Here is a 17,479-nt window from a genome sequence, read left to right as displayed (position 1 = left end):
CTGGTTCCAAGAAAAGATGGTCCCTGGAGGCCAGTTTTGGACCTGTCTCTCTTCTCAAGCTTTTCTTTAGGTACCAACCTTCAGCAGGACAAAGGGAATACCAATCTTCCCTTATTTGGACAACCTGTTCATTCAGGCAGACTGCAAACAGACGCTCTTACAACACTTACAAGTTACCATTACTCTCCTGCAGTCCATGGGATTTCAGCTCAATTTCTTCAAATCCCAACTGAAACCTACTCAAGACATGGTTGTATGGATCCTGCATCCCAAGAAGACTGTCATGAAAGCTTACCTTCCACCCCATAAGGTGGAAAACTTGACACAACACCTACTTTTCTCCTTTCACACCACAGAGATTACCGCAAGGTAGTACCTCAGGCTCCTGGGCTACATGGCATCCACTATACCCATGCTATCTTTAGCAAACTCCATATGAGGAAACTACAATGGTACCTCAGGGCAGTTTGGATGCAGCACTCCCACCCCCTCAGGTACAGGGTACCCCTCCTGCCCTGCCTCAAACAGGAGATACATTGGTGGTTGAAGCAGTTAAACCTCAACCCGGGTCTTCCCCTCCAACCACCCCAACCGAAGCAGACCATGTCCACAGATGCCTCAGACTTGGGCTGGGGACCAACTCTGGGGCACCTGAAAATGCAGGGAGTGTGGCCAGTGCCACACAGGAAAGATCACATCTGTATCCGAGAAATGAGGGCAATATTACTGGCCCTGCGGGCCTTCCAGGCCAAGCTTCAATACGACCCCTAAAGATTTTCAGACAATACCACAGTGCTGTGGTATCTCAACAAGCAAGGGGCGACCAAGTCTTATTTGCTTTGTAGAAATGGCCACCTCCCAGGGATACATACCTTCCCAACAGAATTTTCAGGCAGACTCTCTCAGCAGATCCATGACAAAGGCACACGAATGGATGCTTCACAGGGATGTCTTCCTGGACCTGGTCCACCATTGAGGTACACCTCAAATAGACCTCTTTGCCTCCTCCATCAACAGGCAACTTCCTTCCTTCTTCACCAGACAACCAGAACCACAGGCTATGGCAACAGATGCCTTTTCAATTTCCTGGAAGGGGATATTTCTCTATGGATTTCCCCCTGCCCTCTTGTTCAAAAGGTCCTGCTGAAGATCCAGCAGGACAGACCAAAAATCTTGCTGTTGACTCCCTATTGGCCAAGACAGCATTAGTTCCCTCTCCTCTTACAACTATCCAAGGGCAATCACCACAAGTTACCCCTCAGAGTGGTCCTTCTCACACAGCAAAAGGGAACCCAAATCCACCCACAGTGGCAATCTCTTCACCTCACTCTGTGGGTGATAGGATTCTGATCACTTTTAGACACCTTTACAATGAGGACATGCTCACTGTCATGCAGGAGGTCAGGAAGCCAAATGCCAGGAAATCTTACCTATCAAAGTGGAAAATATTCTCCATATGGTGTCTCAAAAGGCAGTTTGACCCGCTGCAAAGCGAGACTCCTCTAGTACTGTCTTACCTGTGTGAACTGTTGCAGACAGGGTTTGCATTCTCATCCATTAAGACCCATTTGTCTGCCATTTCTGCATGTCTTCCTCTGGACCCTCCCTTAGCTTCCAGACTACCTGCAAGGCTGTTCCTTAAGAGGTACTTCATGTCAGCCACCAAGGAAATCCTCCCCCTCTCCGTGGGACCTGAACTATGTTTTAGAGAAGCTCACACTTCCCCCATTCGAGCCAGCTGCCAAAGCTTCCCTAAAACATTGCACATGGAAGACTGTCTTCCTCGTGGCCTTGACCTTGGCTAGAAGGGTGTTGGAGTTGCAAGCCTTCATGGCTATTCCACTCTTCTTAGTATTCCACACAGACAGGGTAACTCTTAGAACTAACCCTTCCTTCATGCCCAGGGATAAAGCCAACCACCTGCCCATCTTCTTTCCCAATCCACAAGGAGACAGTGAAAGAATACTTCATTCCCTGCATGTGCACAGACAACTCAGATTCTATCTGTACAAAACCAGTTCCATCAGACAGGTAGATCAGCTGTTTATCTCCTCCCACCCCAGGGCCCTGGGGAAAGCAGTATCTAAACAAACAATTTCAACATGGATTTCCAAAGCTATTACCTTTTGCTACAAACACCACAGTAAATCCCTGCAAGGTACTGACAAAGCACTCTCCACCAGGGCAATGGCCTCTTCTGGGGCATTCTTCAGGGGTTTGGACACTTCCACTATTCTTGAAGCAGCCACTTGGTCTTCTGTGCATACCTTCACCAAACATTACAAGTTAGATGACATATCTAGGGCCAGAGCTGGATTTGCAGAGCTGTCCTACATGGATTCCTGGACAATTCTACTAGGCCACCTGCCCCTTCCTCACAGTGAGCTTTGGCACTCACCCATATGTTGGCACTCACCCATATGTACAGAGTACTGCAACATGTGAATAGAAAGATATAGAAATCTTACTATAACAATAGATGTCTTTCTCTTCCATGTTGCAGTATTCCTTCCTATCCGCCTACCCCTCCTGTTATATAGCAACTCCCATTTTTGGATGGCACAGGACTGGCATTAACCTTATTAGGATTGGGTCCGACTGGGGCGCTCAGCTCTGAGGACTGGTGCATGCAGATGTCACTTTTATGGCTCACACTCTGCTAGCCACATCAGACATCCTATGCACCATACAGCGACTGACCTGAAATCTTTTGTATACTGGTCGAACGTTAGGGTACCAAGAGGAGAAAACCCATATGTACAGAATACTGCAACATGGAAGAGAAGGACATCTATGGTTATGGTAAGATTTTACACAACATTTCTTTCCTCAAGTCATTATGTACCACGCATCAGCATCCACTATCCTTTCAGATTCCATTTCTAAGTTTTGTCAAGAGAGAGGCCCAGTGGTGGTAGAACCAGTTACCCCTAAACCCAGGTCCTTCCTTGACTCCTGCATCACCTGCTCAATATGTGACCACAGACGCATCATACTTTTGTTTGGGGGGGCAGAATCCAAAGCAGTAAAAGTCGAGCATCTGTAGAACTAACAAGACAAGTCAAACCATATCAGTCTCAAAGAAATGATGACATTGATCAATGTACTAAAATCTTTAAATTACCTCTTGATCCCAGGCCCTATTCTAGTGATCACAGACAACACTACAGTCATGTGGTACATAATCAAGGGGGGAAACGTATATCCTTCCCCTTTTGCAGGCTAGCTTTGATATCCTGGAAACTGGTGTCTCATTTTATTGTTTCACCTTAGGCTACTTACATACTATCAGAGAAGAATGCAGAGGCTGGCAAGCCGACCAGGATCAGGACAGACCCCCACAAATGGAAGTTGGGTCCTGGAGTCTTCCAGGAATTGATCCATCTGTGGGTAACTCCTCAAGTAGATAATTTTGCCTCCACTCTTAACAGACAGCTAAAGAAGTTCTGCTACACGACTTCCATGAACTTGGAAGATAAAAGCCTTTTCATTCCTATACGCAGGAATGTTCCTGTATTGCTACCCACTTTTTCTTATAGCCAGGGTCCTTCTGAAGATTCAGATGGACTTTCCAAAGATAATTTTGGTAACCCACTTTTGGCCCAGGTGACAGTGGCTTTCCCTTCTGTTGAAAATGGCCAGGGGAAATTATCACAAGCCTCCTCACAAGATGGACTTACTCAATTGAGGGGTTCTGTTCTTCAGCTTAGGGCCTGGATGATAGCACTTTAATTCCTTTTAGGCACGTTTTCTCTGAGGACATGCAGTAGGTATTAAGGGAGGCTAAGAAATATGCTACTAGAAGATCATATATATGTGGCTAAGTGGAAGAGTTTTCTAGATAGTGCCAAAACAAGAACCAGGATCCTTTCAAAGCTCAGATTCCTTTGGTTCTTCATTACTTGTGTGAGTTATTATCCTCTGGCCATTCTTATTCTTCAGTCAGGATTTATCTTTTGGCCATATCTGCTTGTCTGTCCATGGATCCCACCATATGTTCATCCCATTAATCAGTGCTGCAGTAGCTTTAGCTATATGGGTTATATCCCATATAGCCAGCCAGGTTCCAAAGCTTCAGGGCAGCTTCCAAGTGGCCAAACTATCAATTGACAGTTGGCTTGTTCTTTTCTTTTGCTGGGCAGGTAAATTCCCTTTGGAGAAAGAAAACTTTCATATTCTTGTTTGTGTTGCTATTTTATCACTTTCTTCTTCATGAAAGTTATTTTACTGCTGGGAGTGTTGTATTTTAACGAACTGTAATGTATTTTTAAAATGAGCTCTCATTTTTCCTTTCAGTTTATCATTTTTCATTTTTCTTTTCAGTTTAAAGTGGTGTAAAGTAACTGAAACATTTTCTGTGGAGAAATTGTGTTTATTTTACTTTAGAGTGTTTTATAGTTTTTTTTACTGTGTTTTTCTGTCAGAAAAGTAACTTGTGTAGACTAGTAGTGTTTACTGGCATTTGTTACTTGTTTTCCCTAAGAGGTATCATTTTAGGCTTGACCATGGAACAGACTACTGGTACCATGGCTAGTCCTTCTTCCAGCCACAAAAAGAAAAAAAATAAGCAAACAGACTTTTCCACCACAGCATGCTAGTAATTTACCTTTGGCACAGGTGGGTGACTGCTGTGGCCATTTGTTGTACCTCAGACCACTCATCTTTTAACCTAGATTCCTCTGGTGTAGCACCTACAGCCACTATGGACCAGGGCTTAGCCATGTCCTGTGCGACTGTTAAGGTCCCCTCAGTTGGCAAGGGAGAGCCAATGTTGTCTGTCTTGGGAGCGGGAACTGGGAAGTTTTCCCTGTTGTATCAGAATACTGTACCCGTCCCTGGGGAGGCTACTGCTGGCTTTAGTAGCATGGTTGTCCCCATTTTTCCTGTCAAAAAGAAACAGAAAACCAAGCATGTTAACTACTCATCCTTAATTGTCTTTGGATAGGAGCAGTTTACTGGATCTGGCTCAGGGTTTAATTCAGGCTGTTGACGCTTCTTGTAAAATAGTGTCTGGTAAAAGAAAGGGTGATTCCTTTTCTTTCTGAAGAGATTCAAGATTCTGAATCCGAACGGGAATTTGTGTGTGTGTGTGTGTGTGTGTGTGTGTGTGTGTGTGTGTGTGTGTGTGTGTGTGTGTGTGTGTGTGTGTATATATATATATATATATATATATATATATATATATGTATATGTGTGTATGTATATATATGTATATATATATATATATATATATATATATATATATATCTATATATATATATATCTATATATACATATATATGGGATCACTACATAATCTTAAAAGTTTGAAATACCGAATTTCAAACTTTTGAGACTATATAGCTGAAACCCCTAATTACCGAAAGACCAGAAGCGCGAATTTCAAAATCCCAGTCATCGGGAGTTTGACATTTGCACTTCTGGTGTTGCGGTATGGTGGAAGGTCAGGTAAGTATCTATGTTTAAATGTGTTGGTTAGGGGTTTAGTGTGTAAGTGTGTGTTGTGACTGTGATGTGTGTGTGCGAGGGGAATGTAGGTGCATGGTGGTGTTTCTTGTGTTTGTGTATGTAGTGCGACCTTGGAGTTAGAATATTTAAGTGGGGGGTGTGGGGGGTGCAGCTTGCCTCTTCTGCTTGTCTGTAGTTTAGGTTTGTGTATTTGTGTTCTGGGGGAAGGTTTGTGTATGTGTATGTGTGTGGTGTATGTTGAGTGTAGTTTTTGGTAGTTTGAATTTCGCGGTTTTGATGTTCTGGTATTTGAGTATTTCGGGTATTTTGTCTCGGGAGTTTGGGTGTCGGTAGTTTGGGTTTTCAGGATTTAGTAGTGGTTCTATATGTAAAACACACACACGCACACGCACACACGCACACACACACACACATGCACACACACAAAAGCTATTTTCCTCAGATTTCTGATTCACACTCAGAAGAGAGCTTAGTTTTTGATTCTTCCTGTGGAAAGTTCTCATTCTCTGAGATAGTGTCTAGCATACTCCAGTGTTTTTAATGTGAGGACACTGTGGTTTGTCAGTCCCTTATAAAAAAAATATAAGTTGTTCATAGTTGTGTACTAGGCTAATGGCCCTGGAGCCTTTATAAGCCTAGCCCGTAGGAGGCATTGTGCCACCCGACCTTAGTTCCCAGTGCCTCTGTCGAGTAGAGCCACTGGAGTGATCCCCGGGGTGAGTATTCTATTTCCCATCCTTTCATCAAGATTTTTCATGAAGAGGGCCAGTGAGGTGCTCTGTTTGACGTGTATGGGAAGTCTATTCCATAGTGTGGGCAGTCTCTGGGTTATGAACCTGTTCCTCCAGCATGTTCTGTTGATTGTAGTAATGAGGTAGAGGTCTCTGGAGCGTGTGGTGCGGAGGGATTGGGATTTCTTTAGATGTAGTAATTTTAACAGAGCTGGGTCAGATATGGCTTTGTAAGAAAAGAGAGATCGCCTCTAACTAGGCGATATGAGACTGGGAATAGTTGGAGGTTTTTGAGTCTGTCCATATAGGACAAGTGTTTACAGCCTAGGATCCTCTGTGTGAGGTACTTTTGCGGCCTCTCCAGTTGTTGCAGGTGTCTAGTGAGGTACAGGCCAAATGGGGCATTGTACTCGATGATTAGCCTAATGAGGAAAGGGTAGAGGGATGCAATGACTTCTTTCTTCCTGGATGCAAAACCCTTAGTAATGAGATGTGCCAAATAGAAGGACTTCCTGACCACAGTGACAATGTGGTGGTCAAAAGAGAAGGTGCTGTCATCCTGTGTTCCCAGATCTCTTATAATGCCTTCTGTGTTCAGTGGACTACCATCGATGTGGTAACTCATGGAACCGGGTTTTTCCCAAAGGCGATGATGACACATTTTTTGGCATGGTTCTGACACCAGTCGTTGGTCTCAGTGATCCCTTTCTGCAGGATTTCAACATCACTTGGGGAGTTAATAATAGCTCCCAACTTGAAATCGTCTGCGAACTTTGTCAGCCAGTGTCCCTTTGTGTTGGCCTGGACTTCAGAGAAGTAGATAAAAACAGGAGAGGACCCAGGACCGAATCCTGTGGGACTCTACTAGTGCCTGTTCGGCAGTCTGACTTGGAGTTTGTTACTTTCACACTGTGGGTTCTATCTGTGAGCCAGTTTGCAACCCACCTTGTGATATACAGGTTGATGCCTAACTTAGTGAGTTTTTCTATGATTCCTGAGTGGGGAATGGTATCAAAGGCCTTGGCCAGATCAAGGTAGGCTCTATGAACCACCTTGCCTACATCCACAACTCTGGTGACTGACTCAAAGAAGTCAACCAGATTGAGCAGGCATGAGCTACCCTTCACAAAATCAAACTGTGTGGGATCCAGAGTTTGGAGATTCCGTATATCCTTGTTTGTTAGGTCCATGATGATGCGTTCCATAGCTTTGCATCTCAGACTCGTCGGGCTAATGGGGAGGTAGTTCCCAGGGTCTTTAATCCCTCCTCCTTTGTGGAGAGGGATGACTGTAGCAGTGTGCCATTCAGTAGGGACAAAGCCTGAGGTGAGGCTGTGATTCAACAGGGCACACAGGTGAGGTGCCAGTTCACTCTGTAGTTCATGTAGAACACAGCCAGGGATATTGTTAGGTCTTGTAGATGCTATATTCTTGGCATTGGACAGTGCAGTTTTAACCTGTGCAGCAGTAATAATGGGCACCTAACAATCTACTGGTATTGTGATTGGTCCTTTGGGGGGGTAAAGTTGGCACTGAATCTGTCGGCCAGTATATTGGCAATATATGTTGGCTCGGTATAGGGAGTACCATTGTGCAGTAGCTCAGAGCAAATCTGGGTATTGCCGTGGAGATCCTTTACATAACTGTAGAAGGCCTTATGGTTGTCTTTACTGTATGCTGTAATCCTGTTTTCATATCTAGCTTTAGAGGATTTGATGAGGGATCTCAACTTTTTGTTGAGGCTGATAAGGGAGTCTTTCTAGTCTTGGGACTTCACCTTATTCCGCATGAGTTTCCTCCTTCTGTTGTAGAGTTTGTTTATGGCAGGGGGCCACCAGATTGGCTTCCTTTTTTTAGAGGAGGGCATCTTGGTTCTATTGGGTATGGCAAGATCCATGCATTTGTGTACGTGTTCGTACAGTGCTTTGGTGTATGATTTGGTGGTCATGCAACTATTCTCCATTTGCATGGGTGCCGTGAAGTTAAGACACCTTTGTTTTTAGGAGCCCAAAGTTAGCTTTGGAGAAGTTTTTCATGGTGGTTACCTTTGCAGGGGGGGGGGGTGTATTTCCATGGTGATTAGTTTGTGGTCGGATCTAACCAGGGAGAAGTTGACTATTGGTGTAGAGCAACGGTCACCCATGTTAGTAATGACCAGGTCAGGGATGTTGCTACCTCTAGTGGGGGTAAGAACAAACTGGTCCAGGGCATTGGAAATAATGAATTCCAGGAAATATTTGGCAAGTGTGTTGGTGCATGAGTAGTTTTCCCAGTTAATGGAGGGGTAGTTGAAGTCACCCAATATGAGAGTGTTAGGTTGGACCCTAATAATGTTCTTCTTGGTTTACTGTTGCAGTCATCACCTGTGGGGGTTTTCCCTGCTGTGGTAGCCCTCGGCTGGCCCGAATACCAGAGTCAGTGTTTTTCTGCATCGGCTGCTGTCGCTTGCCATCAGCTTTGGAGCTTCGGTCCAAGTTCTGGGGCAGAGAGGTGTGGAATGAGTCCGGTAGACCAGGGGTGCTTTCTGCTGCTTTAAACCAGGTCTCAGTTACAGCACATATGTCGATGTTCTCCATTTTAAGGAGTGCTTCGAGCGAGTGCATTTTGAGATTTAGACTTCTAGCGTTTCAGAAGGAATTTCCAGGAGCTACACCAATACCGCCTGTTCTGTCTGCTTTAGAAGATGTGTGTGTGTTACTGTCTGCAATTTTCCTGATAGTCAGCCATCTGCCCCCGAAAAGGCAGTTAGGATGTATAAAGTTCTTCAGTCTTTTAAAATTTGTATGCACTATTCCCAACAGCAGCTATAGCTTTAGTTGATCCCACTGCCACTAAGCACTTAGTTAATTCAAATTCTACTCTTTCTAGTAAGAATGAGAACATTATTGATAGGTATAGAAAAAGTGTATACTTCTGCAACTTTGATTTTCAGAATTTTGAATTGTAAGGCTGATATGTTAAAATTTGTTCTGACAAACTGTGAAAGTATGAGGAATATTTTATGTGCAGTTTCTTCTTGTGCAGAAAAGTCTGCATTAAATAACTTAGTTTCTTCTATTGCACAAGTCGCACTACTCATTGCTTAGACTGTGTGCATGTGTGACTCTCTCTTCCAGGGTTATGGCCATTGGTACTGTTTGCATGGCTACATTCTCTATCTCCCAGGTTCTGTCAAAAATGAGATTCCTTGCTTAGAGGTTTAGTGTATGCCCCCTCTGCTGAGGTAAACAAAAAGTGTCAAAAAAGGGACAAGTTCATCCAGGGAATCTCTAAGATTTTTCAGCCCTCCTTTTCCAAATTTTCCATCTCATCCAATTTTAGCAAAAAAACAGAATAAACAGTCTCAACAACTCATTGATATTTACCTTGCTGTAATTATAACTGTAAAAAAAAATGTTGTTTTAAGTTTATTCTGTACCTCAATGATTGTTGCTGTTATGAGCTGCAGTCTCTGCCATATTGTATGAATGCTATATGCATGATTTGCTATCTCTGTGTCATGTATTGTATTGTATTGTATTGTTTTGTGTTATTTGTGGAGCTTTTTTCCCCGGGCCTCCACTGAAAATGGTCCTGAGTCCAGTCGGACTTTCCCGGTAAACAAATGTAAAATAAAATAAATAAAAACAAAATACAGGTAAACAAGCAGTTAAGAAGAAATGATATGGGGGTTCCAAAAAGAATTCTTGAACTGCCCAAACCAAAGGGGGTCATCCACCATCCGTCAGATGTTTGTTTGTTTGTTTCCACGGTTTTTTCACCACATGCTGCTTTAAGGAGTGAGTAGAATCATTTCTTTCATCCCAGGTAGGGAAGGGTTTTTATTTAAGTATGTTCCTGGTGCTAAAGAAAGAAAATGCTTGTGGACCAGTTCTGGATTTTTTCCCCCTAACCCTGTTTGTGATAGTGCCCAAATTCAAAATTATGTCGCTTCACAATCTATTGATTCTTCTTCCTCTTTCAAGTTTCCTGGTAACACTAGACTTAAAAGATGGTTAGCATCACATCCGTATTCATCCAAAACTCAGACGTTTGTTAAGGTTTTCTGTTTCTGGATTACATTATCAGTTCTCTGTTTTACCCTTTGGACTGTCCACTGTACAGAAAGTGTTCACAAAATGTCTAACTCTAGTTATATCTCATTGCAGCTTCAGTTGTAGCTCATTGCAGGCTACAGGGTATCCACATTTTTCCATATTTAGACGACTTGCGTATCTTTGCAGAGTCTTTTTCAAAGTGTCAGAAATCTCTCTTTTGACAGAGATCTTTTGCACAAACTGGGATTCCAGGAGAATATTCAAAAGTCTTTCTTGACTCCTTCCCATGGGGTTGTGTTCCTGGGATGTCAACTAGACACCTCAGTTCAAAGAGCTTTTCTTCCACAGGAAAAAATAGATTTATATCTAGATCTATTCTAAGGTTTTCCACTCAGACTTTGGTCACTGCAAGGGAATACCTAAGGATTTTGAGTCTCATGGCATCTATGATTCTCATGTTACCCCCCTGGCAAGACTCCACACAAGAAAGATACAGTGGTATCTGAAATCTCTGTAATACCAACACCCTTTATCTTTTCAAATCCCAGTGCTGGGGGTTGTCAGAAGAGAACTTGTTTGGTGAAGACAACAGATATCCTTAAATACAGGTCTCCCCTTTTCTCTCCCTCTGCCAAAAGAGTAAGTCATCACACATACCTCAGACTGTGCTTGGGGAGCAGTTACAGAAAGGATAATAGTGCATGGGATGTGGGACATCAAGGGCAGATGTGAGCACATAAATATCAAGGAGATGCTTGCCCAGATCAAGGCACTAAACTCTGTTAACCATCTTTGGTACTCATCATGACCTCTTCAAGTGATTACAGGCAATACAACAGTCTTGTGGTACATCAACAAGCAAGGGGAAACCAGGTCATATCCCCTTTGCAAACTAGCCATGTTAGCTTGGGATGTAACTTTGCAGCACAGTCTCACTCCATAGGGATGCTCCATTCCATCAGAACAAAACTGTGTGGCAGGCAAGCTAAGTTGGACCAGGGCAGACTGTCATGAATGGAAACTAGTTCAGGTGGTCTTCCAAGATATGATCCATCTGTGGGGAGTTCCTCAAGTAGGCCTCTATGCCTCCTGTCTGAACAATCAACTGGCAAGATTATGTTCCAGAACTCCATGTAAGAAGGCCTGGAAGTCAATTTTTTTTTTCCTTGGACAGGAATGTTTCTGTATGCTTTTCCACTAATATCCAGGGCACCTCTGAAAATTCAAAAGGAATTCCCCCAAAATCATTGTTGTGGTTCCCTTCTGGGCCAAGCACCCACAGTTCCCCTTCTTTTGGAAATGGCCAAAGGCAATTATCACAGATTTTCTCACAGACTGGATCTACTCATACATGTAACAGGGGTGTTTGATATACCCTGACATCAAACGACTTTAGCTGAATCTCTGGATTATAGTCTTAATTCCTTTTAAACAACTTTTTACTGAGGACATGCAGCAGATACTAATGGAGGCAATAAAGCCCATCACTAGAAAGTTATATACTAACAAATAGAAAAGTTGCTTTTTCTAGTTGGGGCCAACAACATAGCCAGCACCCATTCAGGGCTAGTTGTTCTTTGGTTTCACAACCTCTGTCAAGGTTCATTGCCCATGGATCCTCCTCTATTGATGTAATCTCATGACAGACTGTTTTTGAAAGGAGCTTTGAATAAAAAGCTGCTGAGAAAACCAGTGGCCCCTCTTTGGGATCTTATTTTTTTGTTAGAGAAGGTAACAGTTGTTCCATTTGAATCAGCTAATCTGGGTGGCTCGAGGTTCTTAACATAGAAAAAAGTTTTACTGATTGCCCTGATCACTGCAAGAAGTGTGTCTGAGTTGCAAGCTATTATGGCGAGTCAGCCTTATCTCATTTTCCATAGGGACAGGGTTTCTTTGAGAACTAATCCTTTTATACCTAAAGTGGTATCCGAGTTTACTATCCATCTCCCCGTTTTCTTTCCTAAGCCTAAAAATGAGAAACATACCCTGGATATCCATAGACAATTCAGGTACTATCTTGACAGATCTAAATTATTCATATCTTTGGATTAATTGTTCATTTCTTGTGAAAGCAAGAAGAAGGGGCAACCTGTGTCAGAACTGACTATTTCCACATGGTTGTCTAAGGCTGTTACTTTTGCTGTACTCATGTAACAAATCTGTTCCAGGCAAGGTAAAAGCCTACTCTTCCAGGGCCTTGGTTTCATGTGTGGCTTTTTGGAAAGGGTTGGACTCTAGAAGTTTTCTAGAAGCTGCTACCTGGTCCTCTGTGCATGCTTTTACAAAGCATTATAAGCTTGATTCATTCTCTAGGTCCATATCAGACTTTGCTGGGGCCATTCTACAGGGATTCCTTGACTCTTCTCCTTCCACTTCCCAAATGTAGTTAGCTAAGGTAATCTATCCGTATAGCTAATTCTACTGTAGCAGTGATCAATATGGTGAACATAATACAGATGTGTAAGCAAACTTACCATAATGGTTGATGTTTGAATGATAACTGCTTCATTAGCCGCTCCTTCCCTCCAGCCATCTTGATTTTTGGTGTGTTTTTTATGCCATGGTATGGACATTTTTGTTGTTGTTCCTAGCTTTGCCTTTTAGGGCTCAGCCTCCTCTCTCTCTGTTGGTGGGAAATCTCTGAAGGGCTTTGCGCCCATACATTTCTTTTAGTCAGCTCAGCTCAAGCTTCCTGACAGTTTGGGCACATGGACGGTGCCCTGAAGCTTTGGAAGCTGGTCACATATTATATCCTTGACAGGATATAAACCATATAGCTATGGCTACAATAGCAGTGATCATTTCAATATCTGCTTTTATGGTAAGTTTACTTACACAGCTGTATTTTCTTTTCTTATTAAAAGTTAAACATTTCTGAAATGGGTGCCACATATTCTGTCAGAAAACAAATGCTTCCTTTTGGAAATCTTAATTTAGTTTTAGAGAAAGAAACTTAAGATTTTTTTTCCTTTGAACCAGCTCACAATCTGATTTAAAGTTCTTATCTTGGAAAACAGTGGTACTCATTGCTCTGTCCTCGCTAGAAGAGTGTCTGAGTTACAAGCTCTTATGGTAATTCAGCTCTGTCTCATCTTTCATGAGGACAGGGTAGCTTTAAGAACTAATCCTTCCTTTATGCTCAAATTGGTTACATAATTTACATTGAGTTAGGCAAGTAATTTCCCTGTTTTCTTTCCAGAACCAAAAAATAAGGGGAGAGGAATTCTAAATGGCTGTCTCGTGTGATTCAGGTTTGTTATTCTCATTCAGTTCTAGGTAAAGTTAGAGCCCACTCTTCCAGGGCTTTAGCTGCTGTAGCTTTTTGGAAGGGGATGGTCTTTAGAAATATTATAGTGGCAGGAGCATGGTCTTCTCTTTACACCATTACCAAGCATTTCAAGATTGATTCTTTTCCTTGGGCCAGAACAGGCTTTGCTAGAACTATTCTCCAATGTCCTATATCCTAGATACTTTCTCATCTTTCTACTGCACCCCTTTCTTTCTGAGCTTTGGTATTTGCCCCATATATCTTAAGACTATTGCAATGTTGATGTAATGATGAATATAGAATAGTTGTATAAGTAATCTGACCATAACAGTAGATATTCAAATAGATTACTGTTTATAGAGACCCTCCTTCCTCCTTCCCTGTTTTTTTTTTATTTTATTTTGCCAAGGCGGGGGTCCCTGTTTTTCTTATTCTTCTAGCATAACTTATCATGTAAGTTTTGTCCTTTATACACAGTTCAATGAAGAAGAACTGCTGCATTTGTTAGAAAAGTCTTAATAATTGATTATTTTTTCAGATAATTTCATCAAAAAGTTCAGTGAAATTTCAGCATTCCACATGGCAGGGATATCTTGTCTGTCCTGAGGTGCATTGACCTTGAAGATCATTATTAAAGTTAAAGGGTACAGAAGTAGGACCCTTGCATGGTGATATGGGAGGGTTTGCCGCTTTGCCCTGCTTTTCCCAGTATAGAAAATGTTACGTTTTTGAAGACTTTTCAGGTTGAATACTTGTTTAGATTACTGATGTTTTTATGTGAAAAAAATAGGCTTTAATACTATCCTTAGATGAAGTACAGTCCAATACCAGTAGTACCTTTAAAAACTGAGCAATTACAGTCTCATTAGCTCAGTAAATGTACATTCATTAAATACTTTATTCTGTTACCACAACAGTTACAAGAGATTTCATCACAATCTTAATATTTCAAGCTGTTCTTCCTTTGCTAAGAAAATATCAGTTTTTTTTTTTCTATTTTTCTGAGTGTATGGATTGTGAAAAGAGCCTTTCACTACTACAGTATTATGTATATCAGGCTAGCATGGCCTGTACTCTCCATTACAAATCTGCTTTTTGGTTTTATTGATTTATTTAGTCAAAAATTGCATGCAATTAATTTCTTTTTAGCATTGGTCCTAAGATCCATTCAGAAGTACTAGCTGTAACTTTTTATATCTTCTTGTAAATATTACTTGCATATATTTTTATGGTGGTTATAATTTTTAAGGACAGAGGCTGAAAAGGAAAAGCACAATGTGTGAAATCCTGTGATAGCCAGAAAACTGAAATGACAGCCTTCATCCTCAAGCTGATTTGTAATGGAGAGTACAGGCCATGGTAGCCTGATATACATAATACTGTAGTAGTGAAAGGCTGCATATTAAATAGTGGAAATGTTTATCCAACGTAAAGACTTTTGTATGTTTTCAGACTGATTGATTGCAACATGCATCACTGGAATTTAGCAGCCTTGAGATGGGACTGCTTGTAAATATATGTATTAATTATTACCTTTTGTAATTAATTTAAACTAAACTGAGGATTTTAAATTGAAAATTAGTTCCAGATGGTAAACAGAAGCAGGACCTTAAGCACAACCTCCCACCACTCCCATAACTTTAAACACACATAGCTTGACTTTATTCTTTTATTTCAGCACTTAATGCTCGGTTGACGAATTTTTGGCGGCCCATTCCATTTATATTCTTTATATAACTGTAGGCCAACCACTGCATGTTTCTTACATTAGTACACATTATTCCTTTGTGTACTGTCTGTAGATAAATACATAATCTGCAGCCCATCTGACAGCATAAGTTTAGTTATTAAGGTTAATCCACAGTTGCTCTGCTCCATACGTGACAGTTGTATAGTGTTAATAATTATACTGTTCTTATTTCAGTCAAGTTTATTGTTGACTTTAATATTGTTAAATGTGTATGGTGCCCGTCATGCATTCCAGTTGTGCTGTTTTGGGCAAGTATTCTGTGACGTAAAAATACATATATTTACAAAAAATAGTGGTGACTGTATATTATGGGCTTCTGTGAGTTGTTTTCATATATTTATTAGTAATTTGTGATAATATAATTCAATACTGATGTCATTGCACCTCAGAGTAAATTAAACCATTTTTCCTATTCTACCTGTCTCTGTGTTTCAACATATTTGTACTTTTCAGCAAAAACGGCAGCAGTATGCCTCCTTTGTATCACTCTTAATTATCTGTGGGCTTGTTTACATACTTTTCTTTACAACCGTGTGTATGCAGCTATGGCAGGATGTATTTCTTAACAGTTTTTTAGTTTTATTTATAAACACTTCAAGGCAGTAGAATCTGGTAATAGTGTTTTTATTTCTAACTACCCTTCCACAGGCATTTCTGCTTTATAAGTTGATATATTTGCCTAATATGCTTAATCAGTTACTGAAAACAAAAATAAGTAGGTTATTCTGCTTACTTGAAGATAAAGTAAATGCTCTATTATTGTGTAATTTAGCAGTACATATTTTAATATACTTACTTGTTTATATTTTGAAGTGTCTATGATGGAACATTGTGATGACATGCTGCTGAAGCCGATTAAAACTGAGCCTGGCACTGACTACCTGATTGACAGCTACCCAGATGAGGTGACATCTTCAGTCAGTCCCCCCCTTTCAGTGTTTTCACAAGAGTAAGTATTTGCTTCATTTCTGATTATAAGATTGTGTGAGCGGAATGGATACTGTCTTTTGTTGTACATTGAATCGCTTAAGTAATGCAGCAGAGCACTTTTCCAGCCTACATGCCAGACCTACCTCAATCATTGTTCCCTTACTTGACCAATAAGTTAATTTTTCTTGCCATACTTAGCAATATAGCTCACTTCACCTCTGTCATATATTTGTGAAAAAAAACGATTTTTCTTTGCAGAGGTAACTTGACTTTTTGTATATGCTAAACTCGAAGCAGATCAGATATTGTTTTTTTTTTTCTGTAGAAAATGCCATTTTTCTTTAAGCATGGCAGTCTATCATTTATTCTGATTGTCACATTACAAAATATCTTTAAGTTAGGTCCATTCTCGATTTCAAACAGTATAGTGACACCTATGTCATAGGAACCCATTCAGTCAGCTTCAGAAGACCATGCACGCAACAGGCTGCAGCTAATATGGAGGCTTTGGGGTTTATTACATTAGTTGGGGTGCGGAAGGAGGCATAGTCCTCTTCTACATGAATGTTATACAGGGCTTGACTTCCCATGTAAATGGAAATTTTTGGTTGGAGTTTCTAGGCTCAATTGAAAAGGCTTTAATGAGTTTTGTGTTGGTGTAAACTAGATCCCTCAGACAACTTTGCCATATCATCTACACTGTAATTTCTGACAGTTTTTTTTGTAACTCAGGAAAATATTAACTGTCTTATGTTTCTTTTAAGATCATTGTTTGCAGAATTTTGGCAGTTACATGCTTTTAAAGTCAGTTTTATTGTTTTATTTTTTTTTTCAGTTTTGTCTCCAAATTTGTACAGCTTTTATAAGAAAGATGATTTGAATTTTGCATCTATTTCCTCCAGTGATGTTTGTGAAGACAAGTCAGGGGAAGTAACATTTCAAAGGTGGGGGGCTTTGCTTATTCATGTTTTTTACATTTAGTAGAAAATTGGATGCTGAATTTTGTAACAGATTTTAGCGGGTATGAAACATAGTCTTCACAGATAAACAGTCGAAATGGCAGCCTTATAGTTTCCATCTGTTTCTGTTGCTGCCAGATTGGGCTAGCACTGGATGGATCCCTGAAGACAGTTTTAGCAGTCTGCATTATTGTTCATATAGAAGGTAAGAGTTCCATGATCATGGCTCTTTGTCTAAGAACAAGTTATAAAAAACATTCTTCGTCAGCATATCACATTCCTGGATAGTGATAATTCAGTCTTCTTAGTCACTAGCAGCTGTTAAAGTTTGCCTC

General features: G+C 41.0%; 1 protein-coding gene across 1 annotated transcript in view; it reads left to right on the top strand.

The window, feature by feature from the left end:
- Positions 1–17,479, top strand: part of KLF3 (Kruppel like factor 3) — a 184,375-nt gene that overhangs the window by 90,907 nt on the left and 75,989 nt on the right. The window contains exon 4 of the mRNA XM_044062142.1: positions 16,069–16,204. Coding sequence (XP_043918077.1) covers positions 16,069–16,204 — 136 coding nt within the window. The remainder of the gene's footprint in view (positions 1–16,068; positions 16,205–17,479) is intronic.

This window comes from Protopterus annectens, chromosome 2.part1 (genome assembly GCF_019279795.1).
Source record: "Protopterus annectens isolate FY-2018-M chromosome 2.part1, PAN1.0, whole genome shotgun sequence".
Classification (NCBI taxonomy): Eukaryota; Metazoa; Chordata; order Ceratodontiformes; family Protopteridae; genus Protopterus; species Protopterus annectens.
This window is presented reverse-complemented; position numbering and strand designations above follow the sequence as displayed.